Source organism: Bos javanicus, chromosome 7 (assembly GCF_032452875.1).
Source record: "Bos javanicus breed banteng chromosome 7, ARS-OSU_banteng_1.0, whole genome shotgun sequence".
NCBI classification, from domain to species: domain Eukaryota; kingdom Metazoa; phylum Chordata; class Mammalia; order Artiodactyla; family Bovidae; genus Bos; species Bos javanicus.
The window spans coordinates 89,823,486-89,847,736 of NC_083874.1; the positions used below are offsets into that span (position 1 = coordinate 89,823,486).

At 37.5% G+C, this 24,251-nt stretch overlaps 1 protein-coding gene across 1 annotated transcript in view; it reads left to right on the forward strand.

Moving 5' to 3' along the window:
- ADGRV1 (adhesion G protein-coupled receptor V1) overlaps positions 1-24,251 on the forward strand; it is a 542,954-nt gene that overhangs the window by 131,861 nt on the left and 386,842 nt on the right. Inside the window, exons 35-50 of the mRNA XM_061424381.1 lie at positions 96-226; positions 1,286-1,385; positions 2,366-2,545; positions 3,282-3,445; positions 7,365-7,458; positions 9,542-9,620; positions 9,721-9,859; positions 10,494-10,635; positions 12,229-12,491; positions 14,314-14,489; positions 15,474-15,598; positions 17,954-18,111; positions 18,202-18,348; positions 18,674-18,781; positions 22,528-22,792; positions 23,527-23,649. Coding sequence (XP_061280365.1) covers positions 96-226; positions 1,286-1,385; positions 2,366-2,545; positions 3,282-3,445; positions 7,365-7,458; positions 9,542-9,620; positions 9,721-9,859; positions 10,494-10,635; positions 12,229-12,491; positions 14,314-14,489; positions 15,474-15,598; positions 17,954-18,111; positions 18,202-18,348; positions 18,674-18,781; positions 22,528-22,792; positions 23,527-23,649 — 2,394 coding nt within the window. The remainder of the gene's footprint in view (positions 1-95; positions 227-1,285; positions 1,386-2,365; positions 2,546-3,281; positions 3,446-7,364; positions 7,459-9,541; positions 9,621-9,720; positions 9,860-10,493; positions 10,636-12,228; positions 12,492-14,313; positions 14,490-15,473; positions 15,599-17,953; positions 18,112-18,201; positions 18,349-18,673; positions 18,782-22,527; positions 22,793-23,526; positions 23,650-24,251) is intronic.

Genomic DNA, 24,251 nt, shown 5'->3' on the forward strand with positions numbered 1-24,251 from the left:
AGCAGTTGCATGTGTGGGATTTGGGTTTTGTTGACTTCAAATGAATAAGTTCATTTTACATTAAACATTCAACAATTTGTACATTTGACTTGCAGGAGAAATCTTACAGTTCCATGTGATAAGAACACCCCCTGGTCGAGGAAATGTTACTGTTAACTGGAAAATTATTGGGCAAAACCTAGAATTCAATTTTGCTAACTCTACTGGTCAACTCTTCTTTCCTGAGGTAATAGCACCAAGAAAAACTGCACTAAACTTCTTGGAGGAAACTGTGTTTTGTGAGGAAAATGGGAAAATTCTGATGATATAATAGAAGGATTAACAGAGATTGATGAGGGAGCTACTTCCTTAGGAACTCAAAGGATTTCTAAGACTTCAGGAGGAGGTTTGTTTTTGTACATGTGCTTGCATGACTAGATCTCCTTTAAGCAAACAGAAAACGCTGGCTTCGTATCTGGGGCAAGCCCTCTCGGCCTCCTGCCCGCCCAGTGTTGGTGGCAGCTGTGTCATTCTGCAGATGATGAGCACTCTCGTCCCTCTTTGCTTACTCCTCACTCTCTTGGAACGTTAATTGCCCTTGGAACTTAAATGTTTCACTGCTATGAAACAGCTAATATAGCCCTAGAAACAAATGTCTTTTTATCTCTTGTTCACACAGTGTTTTTGAGCTTGCATTTAGGTATTCTTTCTGATATTTGGAAAGAAGATGATTGGTGAAAGATAGCTATGTAAAAGCAGCTCTTGGGTACTAAGTTAGTGCTACTTCACTGTTACTCTTCATCTTCTCTTTTCCACCCTCACTTGATAGGAATTCTCGTTTGCTGACGTGTTTAATTCTTTTTCTCTTCATTTCCACTGCCTAAACATAAGCCAAACCTTTATAACCTTCTCCCTTGATTACTTGATTACATTTGACTTCTGTTAACTGGTTTCCCTAAAACACTGGTCTTGTTTTCCATACTCCAGTTATTCCCATTCACCACTGCCATAGAAATCTCTCCGGACAGTTGCATTGTCTGGAATTTTTAGTAGTGCTACATTGCTTATTAGATAAGATCTACATACATTAACTCAGCACTCAAAATCTTCTCGTTTGTTCTCTATCTACTTTAAGCCTGTTTTCCTAGGAGTCTTGTTTTCCTTTTTAATATATAATTTATTTTTAAGCCACAGAACAGTGTACGTGAAGCTATGTTTGGGTGCACGGTTTATAAAGACAGTAAAAGTAGAAGATAGTTTGTGCTCAGTGACAGTAGAGGGATGAATTTCTTTGTGTTTGATACAGGGATCATTGAATAAAACAATATCTGTGCATTTGTTGGATGACAATATTCCTGAGGAGAAAGAAGTATACCAGGTCATTCTGTATGATGTCAGGACACAAGGTAATGCAGAATTTTATTGTTATTTTTCTGGTATGTTATTTTCAGAAAAAATAATAGTTGCTATCTATATTTAACGATCGGTGAAGGCAATGGCACCCCACTCCAGTACTCTTGCCTGGAAAATCCCATGGATGGAGGACCCTGGTAGGCTGCAGTCCATGGGGTCACTAAGAGTCGGACACGACTGAGCGATTTCACTTTAATTTTTCACTTTCATGCATTGGAGAAGGAAATGGCAACCCACTCCAGTGTTCTTGCCTGGAGAATCCCAGGGACGGGAGAGCCTGGTGGGCTGCCGTCTGTGGGGTCGCACAGAGTCGGACATGACTGAAGCGACTTAGCAGCAGCAGCAGCAGCAGCAGCAGCAGCAGCAATATTTAACGATTAGGTGGATACCGATTTAAAAAATGTTACTTTAAATATCATCTGCCCTGTAACAGTTTAGATCCAAACAAATCAGCTCAGCATGAAAATACTTATAGATTCAGTTAAAAACTCTAGAATTTTTGCTAAGTATTTCCTATGGAATAAAATACATCTCCAAAGGTAGAATTTGGTGAAATTAATTTTATACTCAGTTCAGTTTAGTCGCTCAGTTGTGTCAGACTCTTTGCAACCCCATGAACCGCAGCACTTCGGCCTCCCTGTCCATCACCATCTCCCAGTTTGGATTCTGGATCAGTTATATGGGATAAATTAGATTTAGTAATTTGTGTAAGTAATCTGGGTATTTTCCTCAGTTTCTGATCACTTTCTGTAATTCAGATGACCAGTACAGCAACTAATAACAATAACTGGTCAAGAAAGAATCAGGATTTACTGCCTAAGAAGAAGAGAGGTAAAAGGTAGCTTCTGTTAGAGAAGTAACAGTAACCACTTTCTCTTACTTTACTGTGTTTCAGAGGGTGAGATTATATTTTAAGTGTTTAGCAGTTAATGCAAATCACCGTTCGATTTCTTGTGGTCCCTGACTTTCTTAGGAGTATCACCAGCAGGTGCCGCTCTGCTCGACGCTCAAGGATACGCAGCTGTTCTGACCGTAGAAGCCAGTGATGAACCACACGGAGTGTTAAATTTTGCTCTTTCATCAAGATTTGTTTTGCTGCAGGAGGCTAACACAACAGTTAAGCTTTTCATCAACAGAGAATTCGGATCTCTAGGTTTGTGTTACTCTAGAATGAATGGAATTTCCAGGCAGGTGCTTTTTAAGTATTCTACTAGGGTGGATGAAAGTCATTGCTAAAATAAACCATGAATGGGGAAAAAAATGAATATTGTACTATCTAGTGTCACAAAATGCTGTACAATATACAGTCATACAGCATATGATAGCGGGTGGGCTACAGGTCCACTAACTGAGCTGGGCTTGGCCCAGGGTGACTCTGTTCCAGTATGCCTCTCATTCTTCTCCTGCCACCGGTAGAGGCACTGAGGGCGAGCAAAAACATGCAGACTCCATCAGGTCTAGGCTCAGAACTAGCACACAGTCACTTTGTCTTTGCGCTAGCAGCCAAAATAAGTCACACAGTCAACCCAAAGTCTAGAGGCGGGGCGGTCTGCCTTGCCCACAGCGCAGTATCACTGAGCCATTACATGGTAAAGGCCAGAAACATAGGAAGGGGTGAAGAATTGGGGGCCAACAGTGTAGCTACTGAGGTGCTTTTACAAAAGTCAAAAAGCTCGTAGTGTTATTTTTAAAAATTTATTTATTTTTAATTGAAGGATGTTTGCTTTACAATATTTTGTTGGTTTCTGTCATTCATCAACATGAACTGGCCATAGGTATACCTTTAGCCATAGGTATACCTTTGGTATACCTTTGTCCCCTCCGTCTTGAACCTCCTATTTTTTAAAAAAATTTTAATTATAAAATCTTTTCCCATCCAATTCACTTAGGAGCAGTTAATGTCACGTATGCCACAGTTCCTGGAATGTTGAGCCAAAAGAACCAGACAGAAGGAAACCTCGCTGAGCCAGATGTGGACTTTGTCCCGGTCGTTGGCTTTCTGATTTTAGAAGAAGGGGAAACAGCAGGAGCCATCGACATTACCATCCTTGAGGTAAAACACTTATTTTGCTGTTGCTGCACTAAACGTGAATAGCCAGGTAACAAGTAGAAATCGATTAAATGCTCTGGTGCCTTTAAATCAGCTTATTTCTTTCTGTGATTTCTTTTTTTAACCACACAGGGATTCTGTTCTTGTCTAGACAGGGTCATCTGTTGTTGTGTATTTTATTATAGAAACAACTTTTGATAAAGAAAATTTCTTTAGAGAAGTCCCCTTTAAGATGGCATTGGCCTGAGAGATTCCAGAGGAGCATTTTGATTACTCTGAAGGATTCATTGGAGCAGTGAAGCCATGTAGGTCAGGTCTTAGTTGTTAAGACTGGTTAAATTAGAGATAGCAGGAAACTCACCAGAGGCTGATGGTATAAGATGTGATTATGGTCAAGCTTAAAGTAATCATTGGTGACTGAAATTGTGTTTTAAATGATTTTTCACATTGCAGAATCTTGTGCTGCTTTGGGACCTGGTGTTTCAACTACCTAAATTCACTTCCAAGAGGTTTATGAAAATAATACCTATGGAGAGGGTAGGAGATGACTATGAGGCAGAGGGTGGAGGAAGGAGAGAGTGAATATTGCCTTAGAAAATGAATTTTCAATTACTGTGTATTTTGGGGGTTCTGTTTCTTAAAAATTCTTATTTTCTCAGAAGCTTTTTACATTTACAAAATTATAAGTACTAAACCATCTACCATCTGAAGTCGGTAATTCTTGTTTTGTTCATTACTGTGACACTGTGACCTAATACAGTAATTTGAGAATTCTAAAGCTGTAAGATGAAAGGTAACATTATTTCAGTCTGTGACATACGACACAGGATTTAATGAAACTTTAAGGTGATCTTCTTTCAAATATAGTATCTGTTAATGTAACAATAAAAATAAATTATTCCTCAGATATGTTAGTTTTTAAAGCAGAAAGTCTCCTTTCAGAGGTCTAGTTTACAGAGTCTTGTTCTATGAACACAGAATTTCAAAGTTTCCTTTGTTTCTCCCTAGGTCTTTGTAGCCCTTTCTGTTCTTAGATTATTAGCACAAGATTAAAAGACCACAAGTCTGTATGTGCAGAAATAAACCAGGCCAGGGGGATATATACAGTCTATACAGACTGAGGAGAGTTGTTCTGTGGGGACGGGGTACAGTGAGGGTAGATGGGAGACAGTCCCTGTACATCGCTGATTTTGTAATTCATTGGTCTGTGTATTATAGAAGACAGAGCCAGTGACTTGTATTTTCTTAATTTTTCATGTGGCAACATATCTCCATTAAATAAAATGAAGAGAGAGATATATATACTGATATTATGTATTCATATATATACATACACTGCATTTCTGTGTAGATATTGCTGTCTGTCTAGTTGCTGATGATGTGGTTTTGCTAGTCCTCCTGTTTTGAGCACCTGCCTTGTTAGTCATTAATCATAGTATTATGTGAAAATTAACCATCACTAGTATTTATCACTCTGTAGGGACTCGCTCTAGGGCCAGGTACTCCATATACATTATGTATAACCAGTTTTACATATTTTTAATCAATATCCCCAAAGTAGCTGTTATTTCCCTCATTATAAATTGGAATTGGACGTCCCCTAATGGTCAGTGGTTAAGCATCTGCTATGCATTATGTTTAACCAGTTTTACATATTTTTAATCAATATCCCCCAAAAAAGAAAGGGATAGTGAAGTCGCTCAGTCCTGTCCAACTCTTTGCGACCCCATTGTAGCCTACTACGCTCCTCTATCCATGGGATTTTCCAGGCAAGAGTACTTGAGTGGGTTGCCATTTCCTTCTCCAGGGCATCATCCTGACCCAGGGATTGAACCTGGGTCTCCTGCACTGTAGGCAGAATGCTTTACCATCTGAGCCACCAGGGAAGTCCCCAAAGTAGCTGATTTTTCCTTCATTATAAATTGGAATTGGATTTCCCTGGTGGTCCATCTGCATGCTGATGCAGGGGACACAGGTTCGATCCCTGCTCCAGGAAGATCCCATGTGCTGCAGGACAACTAAACCTGTGCACTACAATGGCTGAGTCTGTGCTCTAGAGCCCAGGAGCCGCTGCTGCTGAAGCCCGCCAGCCCTAGAACCTGTGCTCTGCAGCAAGAGAAGCCTCTGCAATGAGAAGCCTGTGCACGGCAACTAGAGGGTGGCCGCTGCTCACCGCAGCTAGAGAAAGCCCACGTGCAGTAACGAACACCCGGTGTGGCCAAAAAAAAAAGGATGACAGAATTGAGGCCTGAAAGTTTTAACAACTCACCTGAAATTACAGAAATGCTGTACTAGGTCTCTTTGACTACAAAACCTGTGTTTTTCCCACCGCGTTATTCTGTTCTTCACTCTTAATTGGATGTGAAAGCAGTTTAAAATCTTTTCCTCTTATTATATTTCAAATAATATTAAGCTTGTATAGTTATATAATTGGTTTTCATATTAGTCCAGGGAAAAACTGAAATCAATATAAAATGATTTCATGTGGTTCAACATAATAACGTATAATCAGGTATAAAAGTTTAATAGTTTTATGTTTTTTTTAAAAAAATTTCAGCTTTATTGAAGTACAGTTAACCCATACTGCATGGTAAACTTATGTAAAGTCTTGAAAAGTGTATAAAATTGGAAGGTAGTTAAAGCATATATTGTGTTGATTTGATTTATATTTACATGTGAAAGGATTCTGCATATCTAGTTAACACCTCCATCACCTCATGTGTTTATCTTTTTGTGTGTGTGTGAACACACACGTTCTACTCTACCAGCAAATTTCAGTTACACAGTAAGGTGTTTTCAGCTGGAATCACCGTGTTTTACTTTAGATCCTGAGATCTTAGTCATCCTTAGCTGAGTTTGTACTCTTTTACCAATTCCTTCCCTATCCCCACCCCCAACTTCCCCACCTAGCCCCTGACAACTGGTTTTCTATTCTCTGTTTAATGAGTATGACTCTTTTTTTTTATATTCCACATATAAGTTCTACCATACAGTATGGTAGAACTTTGGCTTATTTCACTTAGCGTAATGCCTTCAAGATCCATCTTTGTTATCAAAACGAATGATTTCCTTCTTTCTTGTGGCTGAATAATGTTCCATCTTACATACGACATCTCACCCCTTCATCTGTTGATGGACACTTAGGCTGTTTCTGTAACTTGGCCACTGTGAATAATGCTGTAATGAATATGGGAGTGCGTATACCTCATCATTATTCTATTTTCATTTCCTTTGGATAAATACCAGGTGTATGATTGCTGGTGGTTCTATTTGTAAGTTTCTCAGGAGCCTTCATATCGTTTTGCACAGTGACTGCACCAGTGTACACTCTCACCAACAGTGTAAGGGGTCCCCTTTCTCCACATTCTCACCAACACTGATAGCTTTTTGATAATAGCCATTCTAACAGGTGTGAAGTGATGTCTCATTGTGGTTCTGACTTGCATTTCTATGATGGTTAGTGACATTGAGCGCATTTTCATGCACAGGTTGGCCATTTGTATATCCTCCTTGGAAAAATTTCTATTCCATTCCTCTGCATTTTAAATCCGATTATTTGTTGTTTTGCTATTGACTTATACGACTGTTAAAATATATTTTGGATCTTTGTGATTTGCAAATATTTTCTTCCATTTGATCGGTTGCCTTTTGTTTTGCTGATGTTTTCTTCTGCTATGTGGAAGCTTTTCAGTTTGATATAGTTCCACTTTGCTTTTGTTTTTGGTGTTAAATCCAAAAAAATCATTGCAAAGGCATGTTTTTTTCCCTGACTTAAATCTTTTCTACTCTGTGTTTGGATTTTTATGTTTTCTGTATACCATTTAAATATACATATTTAAAAGATAATTTCAAAAAGCAGCTTGTAAGAGGTAATTACTTTGAGAGCATAATTGTAGAGAATTTAATGGGTGAATTTTTGCAGGACGATATACCAGAACTAGAAGAATATTTCCTCGTGAATTTAACTCATGTGGAACTTATCATGGCTCCTTTCACTTCATTTCCTCCTAGATTAGGTATGCTGGCCTTTTTTGTTTGTTTGTTTCTGTTTACTCACTGCAAATGAAATAAAATTTCTTCAGTTTTTAATCAGAAATGATCATTGTGAAGTTTGCTAATCTCAGCTATATGTGAAAATATGGTGAGCTTTTAGGTTTAAAGACCCTCATATATTGTAGTTGTGTGCATCGAACAGCATAAAGACATTTAAGAATTCCTGTGTGATGCTTCTTTAAACATTGCAATTATTTTATAAACAAATTTGTAATCTTCAAAATAGAATTAGTTCTTATGAAGTCATGTTCCTTTCAAAATTTAATTTGCTGTTTTCATTAGATCTCCAGATTATCAGGTGTTTTTATTTTCTCTTAGATTAAGAACAGCATTTGTTTGTTGTGTTCTCTGCTTCTGTTTTGACTTTTTATCTCTTTCCTTTCATGCTTTAGAAAAGACTCAGTTAATTCGTTACAGACTGAAAGGTAAAACTTGAACCTTGGTACAAATTTATGTAGATTACTTTAAAAAGAGAAATTCTTCCTATTAACACACAAACTCCTGTTCACGATTTGGACAGTCGATACTGGAAAGTTTTTTGGAAACTTTCAGATGTGATGGCCTGGTGGGGGGGGCGGGGTGTGGTGAGTAGCACTGAGGTCGCCTGCTCCCTGTGCCTTGGTTAGACGGTATTCCTGGCAGAGGGGAGATGAGTCTGGGTTAAAGGCGGAGAAGCATGGCCCTGAACTGTGGCCTGAGGAGTGGGACTTCCTCACTCACTTCTGCTCAGTGTGACAACTTTGAAAGTAGCAGAAGGAAATAATCCGTTTTTAATTTATTATTTGGAAAGTTTCCATTTTTACACAAAGGAAATACATGATTCCAATGACTGGGCTGTTTATATCAAGCAGTTACTACAAGGTTATTATTGTTCACACTAAGAAAATTCACAGAGTACATCATCTTCCCTGTACTCAGAGATAATTTGAACAATTTAGCTTTGGGTTAGTGCTCTCTAATGCTCTTATTTCCAAGTGTTGTGTGTATTAGGACCCTCATTCCTTAGTAGTAGTCGTCGTAGTAGTGTTAGTCACCCAGTTGTGTCCGACTCTGCAACCCCATGCACTGTAGCCCGCCAGGCTCCTCTGTCCATGGGATTCTTCAGGCAAGAACACTGGAGTGGGTTGCCATTTCCTTCTTCAGGGGATCTTCCCAACCCAGGGATCGAACCTGGGTCTCCTGCATTGCAGGCAGATTCTTTACTGTCTGTTATGTTTGCCCGTTTTACAGATGAGGGAGCTGAGGCTTAGAGAAGCTAGGAATCATGCTGCAGTCACGCAGCTAGGAAGTGATGGGACTGGGCCTCTGCCCTGTAGCCTCTAGTCACAAGTCCTGATGTTGTATTCTTCCTCGACGTTATTGATCTCCTGACTCATAGAGAATGCCACTCTGCTTACCCTTCTTCACCTAGACAGTTGTCATAAGGATCCGAGAGTAAGGTGGAGCTTCTGAAGTTTAAAAGATAAAAATCAAACATATTAAAAAACAGAGCAAAACAGTAACTGGTTTAGTTACTATTTCAAGACTGAATAACAGATATTGGTAACATACTGAGCTTGGTGAACAGTGTAATACAGAATAAAAAGGGATTCGAAAATTTACGTTAAGCTTAGCCTTTATTCCACCTAACCTTTCCCCTTCTTTCCCACCCATCCCAACTTCTGTTTGTACCCCTGTCTCTCTCTGTCTCTTTGATGTCTGTATTTTTCTCTGCATTTCCTCTCTTTCTTGCCCCAGTTTTTCCTTCTTCTTTCTACTTCTTGCAGCTATCCCCATTTTCCTTTCCTCTTGAAATGGATTAAAATAATAGAAATAAAACCATATCTCCAATTGCTTATTTTATCCTGTTCTCAGTTGATTAGATTTCTATGCATTAGTGGTTCTTGTTAGCAAAAGCTTGCTTACTCATACAAGTATTTGTATCTTAGCATCTTTTGATTAGTGTTGACAGTACCTCTGTATACCAAAGGTATGGTCTTTAAATTCTGCATCAAATAGTTCTCTTTTTAAATGCTTATTTAAAGATATGTTTCTGTGCTTTTTCAGATTCAGAGGGCTTGACTGCCCAAATCATCATTGATGCGAATGATGGTGCTCGAGGCATAATTGAGTGGCGACAGAGCAGGTAAAGCCAAGGCTGTGTGAGAGCTCTTAACTGAGTTTCAGATTCTTTACTATCTAGTGAATAAAAGCTTGTAGAAATGAATGTTTTCTCTTTATCATAGGTTTGAAGTAAATGAAACCCAAGGAAGTCTAACGTTGGTAGCCCAGAGGAGGACAGGGGCTCTTGGCCACGTTTCCCTGTTTGTGTATGCCCAGAATTTGGAAGCACAGCTGGGAGTGGATTACACCTTTACACCAATGGTGAATTCATTGACAGTTACAGGGATTTAGGGCCTGTACATCAGTTAACCTTGAAATAATAAACTACTCTGTATTCCACAGTCAGTTAGAGCCGAAGAGTTCCACCTGGTGGAATAGCTCTCTTCACTGTTTTGGTAAATTATATAGATTGAATTTTCAGTACTGTTTCAAAGATTATTCTGTATTTCACTTCATTCATTATTTTATTGTAATATTTGATACTCACTTTTTTTTATTCATTTGCTGTCTAATTGCAATATTTGATACTGGAGGGCACACATTATTGTGTTAAAGAGTTTATATCATTAGATGACCTTACCAGAGTGCTTCTTATGCCTCTTGAAAATGTTACTGCTTTCATTTCTTTGTTTTACTTTACTGAAACACCTTTAGTGTTTGAAAATATTTTTTGTCTTGTCTCTTGTTGCCTTTTACTGCTTAGTCAAATGTTTCCTTTCTTCCTACTGCTTTTTAAACTTAATTGAAAAAAAAAAAAAGGTCATGAAAAAGTAAGGGAAAAGTCCTGTAAATAGCTTATTTCACATTCAGCAGTATGTCGTATTTATCTCCAAACATTTAAAAATGACTCAGTGTATTAAAATATAATACTGCCTACTTCTGCCTCTTGGACCAGATTCTTCATTTCGCTAATGGAGAAAGGTATAAAAATGTTGACATCATGATTCTTGATGATGACATTCCAGAAGGAGATGAAGCATTTCAGCTGATTTTAACAAATCCTTCTCCTGGACTGGAGCTGGGGGAAAATATAATAGGTAATTGATGATTTATACACAGCTCCCTCTCACCTCTCTTCACTCCTAAGTGAGCCCTGTGGTATGGGGGGGCATTGACAGCATGTGCCACAGTCACACACTAACATTGTGCAGTTTTTTTCATGTAAGTCTTTTTACTTTGATTCTTAGATATTTGGCTGGAAAATCCCATGGATGGAGGAGCCTGATGGGCTACAGTCCATGGGGTTGCTAAGAGTTGGACACGGCTGAGCGACTTCCCTTTCACTTTTCACTTTCACGCTTTGGAGAAGGAAATGGCAACCCACTCCAGTGTTCTTGCCTGGAGAATCCCAGGGACAGGGGAGCCTGGTGGGCTGCCGTCTATGGGGTCACACAGAGTTGGACACGACTGAAGCGACTTAGCAGCAGCATTATGTTGCTATTATGAACTAGGTCCCTTGTAATTATATTGTTAAGTGATTATACATCCATCTACAATGCAGGAGACCCTGGTTCGATTCCTGGGTGAGGAAAATCCCCTGGAAAAGAGATAGACTACCCACTTCAGTATTCTTGGGCTTTCCTGGTGGCTCAGAGGGTAAAGAATCCGCCTGTAATGTGGGAAGCCTGGATTCGATCCCTGGGTTGGGAAGATCCTCTGGAGGAGGGCATGACCACCCACTCTAGTATTCTTGCCTGGACAATCCCCATGGACAGAGGAGCCTGGCAGGCTGCAGTCCACGGGGTCACTAAGAGTTAGACATGACTGAGCAACTAAGCACAGCACAGCACATATCTGATATATAGACGTATTATCATTATCTTTTAGAATGCGTGCTCTGAAGCAGACTTCCTAGCTTTGACAGCCATTCCTGCCACATCCAGGCTTGTGAATGTCCACGCATTGCCTGTCTGTGCTTCAGTCATCAGTTCTGTAAAATGAGAGTAATAATAGAATCTACCCCATGGGGATACTGTGAGAATTCAGTGAGTTAAAAATGCTGGTTAAGAAATTTGTAAGTTCTCAGTAGTAGCAGTTGTTGTTTTGGCTGTTATTACCATTATTAGTAGTGGTAGTAGAAGACAGAAAGCGCTTGATTTCTGAAGGTTACTTAGCTTATATTTTGAACTCTTGTAATAGTTCATTTTTTCTCTTGCCTTCTTAAGGAAGATAATCAGGATGTCTGGAAATAGTGGATGCTGATGCTTCCTTTCCGTTGCTTTTATACCTGTTACTTGGCTGGTAGCTCCAGGGCAGTGCTGAACAGTAGCAGTGATGAGAGGCATCACTGTCTTCTAATGTTTCAGCATTAAACTTTAGTACTTTCTGTTGGCTTCTGAGAGCCAACAGAAAGTACTAAAGTATCACATTGAAGTATCACATTGAAGTATCACATTATAGTATCACATTGAAGTATCACATTGAAGAAGCTGCCTTTTGTCTCAAGATTACTGAGTCTTTTTATTTATATCATGAGTGAGGGTAGAATTTCCTTAAATGCCTTTTAACATTTATTTTTAAGATGATCTAGAAAAGCATTGGACTAGTTTACAATGAAGTATCCACATACTTCCCACCACTTATAACCCATTCTATTTTAATTTGTTGTTTTAATATTTTTATTCTGACAGCCTTCGTTACCATCCTTGCTAATGACGATGGCCCTGGAGTTCTGTCATTTAACAACAGTGAGCACTTTTTCCTACGAGAACCGACAGTGGTCTACATCCAGGAGAGTATGGCAGTGTTGTACGTTATTCGGGAGCCTGCCCAAGGGCTGTTTGGAACTGTGACCGTTCAGTTCATTGTGACCGAAGTGAATTCTTCAATGGAGTCGAAAGACCTGACTCCTTCCAAAGGCTATGTTGTTTTAGAAGAAGGTGTTCGTTTCAAGGTACAGGGTGAACCTTTAATGAGAATGAATGATTAATATTTACGAAATAATTTTCTCTTAGAGGAGCCCCCTTGATCTTAGAAAGAAAAAAAAAATCCAGGTTAGGGGATAGGTGAAGATAATGACTAGATTACTACTGTATTGTCTGTATAGAATGCAGCTGGAGAAATTTGCTCCATTAACAGAGTTGTGGAATGTGCAAATAACAAAGAAAATATGCATATTGGTGCTTTGAATGTTAAGTATATTTAAATGGCATGCTTCACGTTATTGCCTTTAAATCATAAACTACAAGAAACTCCAGGCCCTTCATTGCAGTCATAAGCAGTAGGTAGTAATTCTTTTTGCCACATTGTTATTAAAATACAGCTGCTTCCTTCAGACAGCTTGTTTGAGAAGCAAGTATCTTATGAAAACAAGAATAGCTTATTGGAGGAAGAATGCTGGATTTAGAATTAATCATAAATTGAACTATGCTTGCAGAAGTTCACTTTCTGTATGGTAATAATTTTCTGCTCCTGCTACTAAACTTTATTTTTAAAACACAGTTGAGGTTTAAAACAACTAATTGTATTAGCTTAAGCTATTTTTAAGCCAAGTATATAAAGTATAATATCTAAAATAATATATTTTAAAATATTCACTGGAAAGCAATCTATCTAATAATTAAATAATTTTATTTATGATCAATTTGTGTAACCTTCAACATACTTTTGAATTCATATTTATTTACATGTCCAGTTTTTTTTTGTTTTTGGGAATTTAGAACATTTAATTGATTTGTTCAGGGACACTTACACCTTGATACAGATAAAAAGAATTCAAATTTGAAGTATTTTATGAATTTTCTGTTGCTTTACATTCACATGCTTTCCTTTTTTAAAAAATATTTTAAACTTTGTTTATTTAACTTTTTGTATATTTTAAACTTGTTATATACTTTTTTCTTAAAAGACTTTTTCATGGTGTATTTAAAGACCTTTCTATTCATTAGGTAAATTAAATGTTTGAACAAATTGGACTAAATAGGTTTTTCTCTTACCTCTGTAATTACCTTTTTCCCCACATATTTTTATTCTCTGAGGTATGAACAGTAAAATACAAAAATTTTAGGCGCATGGGTCAGTGACTTTAAAAATATGTATCCATCAACCTAACAACCACTCGGATTAATGTGTTAAACATTGCCATCAGGCAGAAGTTTCCTTCTTGTCCCTTACCCTCCCCAGACGAAAATGCTTTCTGGTTTCTATCATCAAAGACTCATTTTACTGATTCTTGAACTTCTTATAAATAGAGTCATACAGTATTAATTCTTTTTGTGTCTAGCTTCTTTTGGTCAACACAATTTTTGATTGCACACGTGAGTAGTTAATGCTTTTTTTAATTGCCTGGTAGCATTTCATTGAATAGATGGCTGTTTGTTTATCCATTCTCCTGTTGATAAACATATGGGGTTGTTTCTAATTTGTGCTTTTTAAGCGCAAGTCCTAGGCTGAAATGAGACTAATGTTATATAGCTAGGGCAGGGTAAAGAAGTAGCAAAAAATGAAGACCTAAATTTAGTTTTTAAATCTCAATGATATTTTCAAATACTATACATATTTATTTTTCGACTTTTCAGTGGACTAAGTCACAGTGTTGATAACCTTGAAAGCTGTAACTTGAGACAGTTGTTACTATTACATTTTGAGGATCGGTATTAAAAAAGAGGTGATATTTTCCAAAAGTATTATTTTGTTGTCAAAAAATGTCAAATTACTCTATATGTATGTGGCAAAAATACTGAATTCTAGTAATAATTTTTTGCTTATGTTTTCAGGCCCTCCACATCTCTGCCATACTGGACACAGAACCAGAGATGGATGAGCATTTTGTTTGCACCTTGTTTAATCCGACTGGAGGTGCTAGACTAGGGGCACATGTTCAAACTCTGATAACCGTTTTGCAGAACCAGGCCCCTTTGGGGCTATTCAGTATCTCTGCAGTTGCAAATAGGTATAGTGTATTCATAAGAAAACTGTCATTTCTGAAGCTAAGTGGGAAATGTGATATAAAGGAAATGCATAGGAAAACTGATCTCTGTTATAATGGGAATGTTTAAAATGAGCTCTAGCCGATAGATCCAGAGAGGCCACATGTCGTCGTAACAGGAAGCATCAAAACGTAATGATGGGGCTAGTGCACTGGGACGACCCAGAGGGATGGTATGGGGAGGGAGGAGGGAGGAGGGTTCAGGATGGGGAACACATGTATACCTGTGGCAGATTCATTTTGATATTTGGCAAAACTAATACAATTATGTAAAGTTTAAAAATAAAATAAAATAAAAAAAATAAAGTGGCAAACTAAAAAAAAAATGTAATGATGCCTATTTAAATGGTGTTGTTAGAATTCTTGTTTGCTCAGAATCCACACTCTCAGGCAAGAGCACTATTTTGTGTTTTCAATAATAATAAAAAATGAGGAACAATATAAATTATGTTTAGGAGCTCAAATTAAATGAATGACGTTTTTGTGTATGACTTTTCAATCAATCATATATTAACATGATTGGGCTTTAGAAATTACATCTAGAAGTTAACAAATATATATTTTTTTAATATCTTAAAAATATTCCAGATCTAGTTTTATTAACGTTAAGAATTTTCTGATTTGTTTTTTTCTCTGTTAAGTGGTTTTGATGTACATGAAAAGAAACTTAGGAATGACAGAGCTTTGTTTTCGAATATGTGGTGTGAAGTTTCTGACACTTAGCAGTTTCTTACTTTCATAGTATGAGATCATTGTGCTTTTGAAAATCCTCATAAATGAATGTTTTGAGCTGTAGATTCTAGCCTCCCTGCTGTGTAAAATTTGATCTCATCTTGATTTGTGTAAGTTTAATAGTGTATTAAATATATATTAGCAATGTGATATAGATATTTAATATGTAGAAATGATATACTTTTTCTCCTTTCTGCAACCATTTGTTTCTTTTAGAGCCACCTCTGTAAGCATTGAAGAAGCCAACAGGACAGTATACTTAAGTGTGTCACGTACTAATGGCATTGATTTAGCCGTGAGTGTGGAGTGGGAGACAGTTTCTGAAACAGCCTTTGGCATGAGTACGTTTAGTTTCTTGTAAGAACAAAATTCTATAACCAAGAAAGATTGCGTGTTTAAGATTTACATTTTCCATTATGAGTTGGATCTTATGGCTGTATTGAAAATAGATTATAAATATTTAATTCTTTGATTGCATTCACAAATGTTTGTTGACTGTGTCCTGTGTCCAGCATGATACTGAACTTGTGGAGCTCAGAGTTTAGGGAGAGGAAGAAATAAGTAAAAATCAGTTTGTAGTTTGAACTATAATAAATGTTTTTTAAAGGTGAAGTTCTAAGTGTGAGAACATAAGACAATGCTTTCCAGGGGTGTCAGGGTTTGAAGTAAGACTTGATGATGAGTGGGGATTATGCAAAGACCTGAGTTAGAGGAACATACCAGAGAAAGCAGGAAGCCAAGGCAGAAGTGTAGAGCATATAAGTAAAAAACTGAAGAGTGGGCACTGGGTTTAGAAATAAGGGGAGTGTTGAGTTTGGAGAGCTAGGTAAGACCAAATCATTTAAGAACTTGAAGGATATTATCACATACATTAGTCTTTATTTTAGGGTTATGGAAAGTCTCGTGATCTAGGCATGAGGGAGGGCTCCCATGTATAACAGGTGGGGTGGTATGATCACATTTATGTTTTGAAGACATCATTCTTGGTGCCATGTAAAGAATGGATTGGCACAGGAGAAATGAGAAGATAAAGGGACAAACATAAGGGCAACGGATGGTGGTAGCTTGGACGAGGTGATAGACTGGATGTGGAGAAGGTGCTGGCTATGACCCCTAGGTTTCTAGCTTGTGCAGTGGTTGGAAAGTCATGCCTTCAGTTAGAAGGGGAGTACTGAATGGAAACAAAGTGTTACTTTGGTGAGGGGAGTAAAATATTTGAATTTGAGTTAAATTTTAGAAGACATTTCTTTAGACTCAATGAAAGATCTCTGCTGGAGAGAGAAATTTGAAACGGTCAGTGTGCATGTTGCTAAAAGTCATGGAAATTGACGTAAAACACTGGCCAGTGAGAATGGAGACAGAGAAGGGAAGAGAATCCAGACTGAGTCAAGTGGAAGGAGAAGGGAGATGAGAAGGAGACTTAGAAGGCCTGGTGAGAAACCCAGGGGAATGCAGGATTGCAGACAGCGGCAAAAGAGCTTTTGAAAGAGAGGAATGGTGAATTGTGCCAGCTGCTCTTGAGAAGTAAAGTAAGATGAGAACTGAAAAAATACTCATTGTCATTAGCAAGAGCTATTTGCTTAGAGGGATGCAACACAAATAATATTTTGAGGTTTGGGTTCTGCATGTGTTTTATGGATGTACTTGTGAGAGTATATGTTGGAGATTCTTAAATCTCAACAGGCATTTTTAAATTTTTCATCCACCCTCTTCCTGAATTATGGTAGGGAAGGATTTAACCATATGGTTAAGATTTCAGTGCAAAATATTCACACTCTGAATGTCAAAGCTGTGGTGTTTCAAAAGTGACAAGGCAAGACTCTAAAATATTGGATTTCTAGGAGAGGAAATCACCAATGGATAGTACATAAAAGTCATTGGCATTATGACTTCTTGAACTAGTTATCTAAAAAGTGATCAGTAATTTACAGAGAGTCCAGGTTTCAACCTTGACATTTGTTCTTGGTATGTTATGTTTGCACCATTAACTAAAGTTTGTAAAGAACTGACCTTCTATGGGAAACTGTTGTGATAATAGAACATGGGAGGGTTTTTAAAAGGTATTCTCCATTAGGTGGAGTTTTTTTGTTTTTGTTTAATTGTAGCACAGACTTTTAGGACATGTATGAAATGTAATTATTGCACAAAATTTTAGGAGATGCAGGCTGATCGAATTTGATAGCCACTGGTAGGGAGTCTGCTTTGTCATTCTTAAAATATGTAACACGTGAAGTTAGAAATTATTGGATAGGGGTAGTTTCAAATTAATAGTGTTAAGTTTTTAAAACCTAGCATTTAGCATGTTTCCATAAAAGGTGTTTATTTTAAACTTCTCAGTTGTATTTTCATTATCTTTATGGAAGCTGATAAAAATCATACTGAACATATTTCTCTTTACAATATACATTTAATATTTATTTATAAATATACTCCAGAAAAGTCTTTGTGGGTTTAGATATAAAAAATTTTTCTTGTTTTTGTAAGTTGACACTGTTACTGGTTTGAAATTCTCTAGTTTGTCCCTTTTCTTTCTTATATACACACACACACACACGCATGTGTGCACTTGCTTACCATGGAAATGTTTTCATTTCTAGTAACAAACTCACTAGTTTCATTGTTTAAATAAACTGTGACTGACTAGGTGAAGTCTGGAGAGGATTTTACACAAGGAAACCATGGTTTATGTTTTTCAGGGGGAATGGATGTTATGTTTTCTATGTTTCAAAGCTTTCTGGAAGCATCAGCTTCTGGCTGGTGTTTCTTTACTTTGGAAGACTCAGTACATGGTTTAATGTTAAGAAAATTATCTTCTACTCTTTACCGATGGCAAGGGATTTTGGTTCCATTTGAGGTAAGCATCACTTACGTTATGGTACACAGACTAAAATGTACATGTAGATTTTGGATGCCTCCTGATTTCCTATTATTCCTTGTTTCCCAGGATTTAAGTATAGAAAATCCTAAAACATGTGAAGCTTTTAATATTGGTCTTTCCCCCTACTTTGTGATTACTCATGAAGAAAGAAATGAAGAAAAGTCTTCTGTTAATAGTGTGTATACATTCACATCTGGATTCAAATTATTCCTGGTAAAAAAAACTTCACTTTTTTTTTGTAGATTGCTTTATTTAAAAGAAAAATCAGATTTGTGAGACTGAGCTAAATAGAAGATAGTATATGTTCTATGTTAACATGATAAAGGGCTTTTGTAAGTTAACACACATTTAGTAAGTTGTCTTAATCCAGGGATATTTTTGTCTTTCTTGAAATGACACAAAGATGTGCTTACCTAGGGATCAGAATGATTTTTCAAGTTTTGAGCTTCAAATATTTACTCAGCTTTACTGTATTCAGGAATTTTCTGCTTAAACTTTCCTTTAAATTTTTATCGTCACTATTCTGTATTCTTTGCAGGTACAAAGAATCAATATTTCAGAAAGTTCTCAAGTAAGATATTTTACTTCAGACAGTCAAGATTATTTGATTGTTGCAAGTCAAAGTGATGATTCTCAATTAACTCAGGTTTGATTCTTTTAAACTGAATTTTTTAATATAATCATTGAAACACATCAAAGGTTTAGTCTGTAGGTTTGGTATGAAAGAAAACCATAATTTGATTATGATAAAGTAGTAAGAATATAGATATTGATTAGTCACAGTTAACTTTTAAATGATACAGTCTTCAAGAACCAAGTGTAAAAATAGGCATGAATATTTAATTAGAATTTAATTGCATTGGAAAACATGGAGAAAAATCACACAACTGGTTTCACAGAGCTTCATCTTAACATTGCCAACAGGGCACATACCATCACCCCAGAAATCCCATATGTGTCTAATAAGCTGTATCACAGTGTCTTAATAAATATTTACTTGATAATTTTTGTCACTCCTCCAACTTCCATACCTGCTTCTCATCTCTTCACATTCAGTTTATGACTTTGTTGAAATGAGAGCTACAAGGTGGAGATTACTCATCTTCCCAACCCCAGATTCAGAAAGCCCCCAATACCCAGTCTTATTCCTCCTCCTGTTGCAATGGTAGAAGTGTTTCTTCTATAAAAACCAGGTTCCTCACATAGGCATCCCTCTTGCCTTCATAAGGGTTAGTTATTCCCTCTACTGTGTCACTAGCATCTTTATCAGATTATTATCAGTTCAGTTCAGTTCAGTCGCTCAGTCGTGTCTGACTCTTTGTGACCCCATGACCTGCAGCACGCCAAGCCTCCCTGTCCATCACCAACTCCCAGAGTCTACCCAAACCCATGTCCATTGTGTGGGTGATGCCATCCAACCATCTAATCCTCTCTCATCCCCTTCTCCTCCTGCCCTCAATCCCAGCATCAGGGTCTTTTCCAGTGAGTCAGCTCTCTGCATCATGTGGCCAAGTATTGGAGTTTCAGCTTCAACATCAGTCCTTCCAATGAACACCCAGGACTGATCTCCTTTAGGATGGACTGGTTGGATCTCCTTGCAGTCCAAGGGACTCTCAAGAGTCTTCTCCAACACCACAGTTCAAAATCATCAATTCTTCTGCACTCAGCTTTCTTTATAGTCCAACTCTCACATCCATACATGACTACAGGAAAAACCATAGTCTTGACTAGACGGACCTTTGTTGACAAAGTAATGTCTCTGCTTTTTAATATGCTGTCTAGGTTGGTCATAACTTTCCTTCCAAGGAGCAAGCGTCTTTTAATTTCATGGCTGCAATCACCATCTGCAGTGATTTTGGAGCCCAGAAAAACAAAGTCAGCCACTGTTTCCACTGTTTACCCATCTATTTGCCATGAAGTGATGGGACTGGATGCCATGATCTTAGTTTTTTGAATGTTGAGCCTTAAGCCAACTTTTTCCAATCTGTGTAATAATCTTTACATTTAAAAAGTGATTTATCTCCTGATCTCACCCCCCATTTACTTCTTGTTTCATTTCTTTTCTCCCCTCTGTAGTAAGATACCTTGAAAGAATCATCTACTTGCTTTGTAAACTTCTTCATGATTACTGATGACACCTGGCTTGCAAATGCAGTGGATGTTTTTGTCGGTCATTATTTTGCATTACTTCCCATTAGCATTTGACAGTCACTCATCCTCAAACTTAAAGCATCTCTTCCCTTGATTTTTGGGATACCACACAGATTTTTGTTCTGTTTGTCTGTGTCATCTTTCTTGGTCTCCAGTGCTGCTTCCTTCTCCCTTTTCTGAACATAGATATCTTGGAGTTTTTCAGGTTCAGTTTTTTTTCTCAGTTGTTATTTAAAAAATTGTTTTAAATTTATTTTTAATCGGAGGACAATTGCTTTACAATATTGTGTTGGTTTCTGCCATAGGTCAACATGAATCAGCCGTAGGTATAAGTATGTCTCCTCCCTCTTAAACCTCCCTTCCCACCTCCCACCCCGTCCCACCCCTTTAGGTTGTTAGAGAGCATGGGGTTGAGCTCCCTGCATCATACAGCAAATTCCCACTGGCTGTCTGTTTTCCATCTGGTAAAGTATGAGTTTCAGTGCTGCTCTCTCAGTTCATCCCTCCCTCTCCTTCCCGTGCTGTGTCCACCCGTCTCTTCTCTATGTCCATGTTTCCATTGCTGCCCTGCAGATATCACATTCAGTTTTGGTTTACAATTCTTTTTCTTTTTTTTCCCTCTCCACTCATTCTGAGTATTTTTATCAGTCCTATTACTCTGAATATCGCCTATAGGCTATCTTTCAAATTTACCAGTAGCCTTTTCTCTGTATTCTGGACCTCCTGTTGGTCCAAACTGCATGTTGGCGTGTCCACTTAGATATATTTTATGTAGCTAAGATTTAACATATCGCAAACTAAACTGTAGATTTTCTCCATGAAACTTGTTTCAAGTGTTTGCTTTTGTCTTGGGAGATAGTACCCTCATAAATATGATTGCTCAAGATAGAATGCTGGGTTATAACTTTCTTGATTTTTTCCTAGTTATTCATTCCCATCTAATTTATTATAAAGTCTTTTTGATTATATCTCCCCATACTTTTTTTGAATATGGGCAGTTCTTTTCATCTCTGCTTCTCCTTCCCCTAATCCAGGTCCTTGTCACTTCTCAGCACACTGGTGGTAGTAGCCTTCTAGCTGTTTCTCCAAACTTCTCTGACCTCCTCAGATCCATGTGCCAAGTAGCTGGAGTAATCTTTAAAAAATACTAATTCATGTTGCTCCTCATTTTAAAGTTATTCAGTGATTTCCAACTATGTTTGGAATAAATTCTAGATTATTTAATACAGATAGTTAATAGTATAATTGTATCATCTTCTTTCCCCAGCACAGTGCTGGGTTATGCCTGTTGTCCTGCAAAGATTAAGATCATCTCTTTCACCCTTCCTACAATGATTGTCTCTTTCACCCTGTGATAAATTGTATGGTCACCCAACAAAAGGAACCTCATGATCTTACCTGTCCTGTCTGATCTTCACTGCCCCGGTTCTGTCAGCTCCATTCCAGCGGGTCCAGTCTTCGTTCAGGTTGTGACGAACATTTTCTAGTTTAGAAAATCTGTCATGCCATTCTTTCTCATTTTATTTCCTAGGAGAGTCATAATTCTCTATCATACCTTCCTAATTGTTATGTTCAGCACTTGTCTCAGGTTAATAATCATACATTTATATAATTATTTATGTGTTTATTATTTGTGTTTTTCTTCTAGTTAATAAGATCCATAAAGGGAGAAGCAACTCTGTCTATAACTTCTTGCATAATGTTTGGCTTATATGTAAATCTTTGTGAAATTAACCAGATGGAATAAGAAATCAGGTGGATTCGGGGTTTTCTTTTAGTTTTAAGTACATGAACACTCACTTGAAACCTTGTATGCATTGCCACCTTCAGGAGTAAAAAGTTTAGATGTTTTATCTTCATATTCTATTGCTTGAGCAGTGAGTTATGATAATATGGTGTAGCAAAGTTTCTTTTCCAGTTCTAAAGTTTTGGTATTTAAGCAATTTTCTTTTTCTGATTTTGAATTTCTCTTCTCTTGCTGTCACCCACCCCTGCCCAGGTGTATATTTGAACTTTATTTTCAAATAACTTCTCTTCAAATCTCTGTGTATGCAGAGACACACACAGAGATAAAAAGAGGGAGAGAGCAATGAAAAAGCATGTTTTGATATCGTCTCATTTATGAAAGTATCTTCCTAACTAAATTAAAGAGTCCTAGAGAGTGACATATGATCTTGGCTCCATTCTTACAAGTGCTAAATTCCTAGTCATGAGCGTTTTGCCTTTGATCGTTCCCTGCAGGTCTTCAGATGGAACGGAGGAAGCTTTGTGTGGCATCAGACCCTCTCTGTCCGAGGTGTGCTGAGCATGGCCTTGTTCACCAGAGGCGGCGCTGTATTTTTAGCCATTGCCCAGGCTAATGCCAGGTCAAACTCCCTTTTACTCAGGTGGTCCAGCAATGAGTTTACTAACTTCCAGGAAGTTCCCATCAGTGGAACGACACAAGTGGAAGCCTTGACGTCAGGCGATGATATTTATTTAATTTTTGCCAAAGCTATCTTTCTAGGTAAGACCATAGAGTGTTTGCAAGCCATATACAGTCGTTATCAGAAGTACTTTGCATTCATATTATGTTCATATGGAAATACTCTTGTAATAATTTTTTTGGCTAATCCATAGAATATTTCTCATTGGATCTATTGACTGTCAGGTAAAGATGGATTTGGGGAACAAAGAAAAACATTCTAAGTGTTATGTCCATAACCTGTAGGTTTTCTGAATCACTGCATTAAAGATACTAAAACAAAACTGGAGTTGGGTGGGTGAAGTAGAAAGAATTAGGAAGATTTTACACTCTATGTGCAAACAGGTAACTTTTTATATGACTGTGCTTAGGATGCTACAGATAGCCTGCAGTGGTAATAAATAGTACCAAGTGACTTTTGATGAGACCATTTAAAAATACTCTCTGAATACAGATATGCTTTTTTTCTGTTTAGTGGTAGTTTCATAGGTAAAATTTCAACATTCCTAAAAAGTAAAACTTCAGTATTCTTTTTTTGATATCAAATCATAATTAGAGGCTAACCCATGCTTATACTTCTTGTGGTAAATGCAAAAAGACTTTTGAAGTGTTTCCAAGTTGTATTTTTGTTTAACTGAATGAATTCTGAAGAAATGTCATACTGTTTGTTTCTTTAATTAAATCTAACATTTTTACTATAGTTTTATTGTGTAATTTTGTCATTTTTTTTTCTGTAACTTTTGCCTTCAGATTGGTCTTTTATTCTGTTATTGTAGGAGATCAGAATTCAGTTGACATTTTCGTCTGGGAGGCAGGACAGTCTTCTTTCAGATATTTTCAATCCCTGGATTTTGCAGCTGTTAATAAGATCCACCCTTTCACACCAGCTTCAGGAATAGGTAAAGCATTTCAAATGTTAACAGATCCTAAAGGAAGTGTGAAAAGCTGGAATGGTTTCAGTCTTACTGAATTAGAAGTAGTATCACTCTAGGTACTTTCATATGGATGTAAAATTAAGATCTCTTCAATAATATTTCCAGAATTCTTAGAATTTCAAAAGGAGTGGACCCTGTGCTTGAGAAGAATCAGAATGACTAAAATAGTTCAGTTGGTCAGTCGTATCCAACTCTTTGTGACCCCACGGACTGCAGCACGCCAGGCTTCCCTGTCCATCACCAACTCTTGCAGCTTGCTCAAACTCATGTCCATAGAGTCGGTGATGCCATCCAAACATCTTATCCTCTGTTGTCCCCTTCTCCTCCCACCTTCAACCTTTCCCAGCATCAGGGTATTTCCAATGAGTCAGTTCTTCGCATCAGGTGGCCAGAGTATTGAAATTTCAGCTTCAGCATCAGTCGTTCCAATGAATATTCAGGACTGATTTCCTTTAGGATAGACTGGCTGGATCTCCTTGCAGTCCAAGGAACTCTCAAGAGTCTTCTTCAGCACCACAGTTCAAAAGCATCAATTTTAAGAGGAAAATTATTAGTGAAGGATAAAT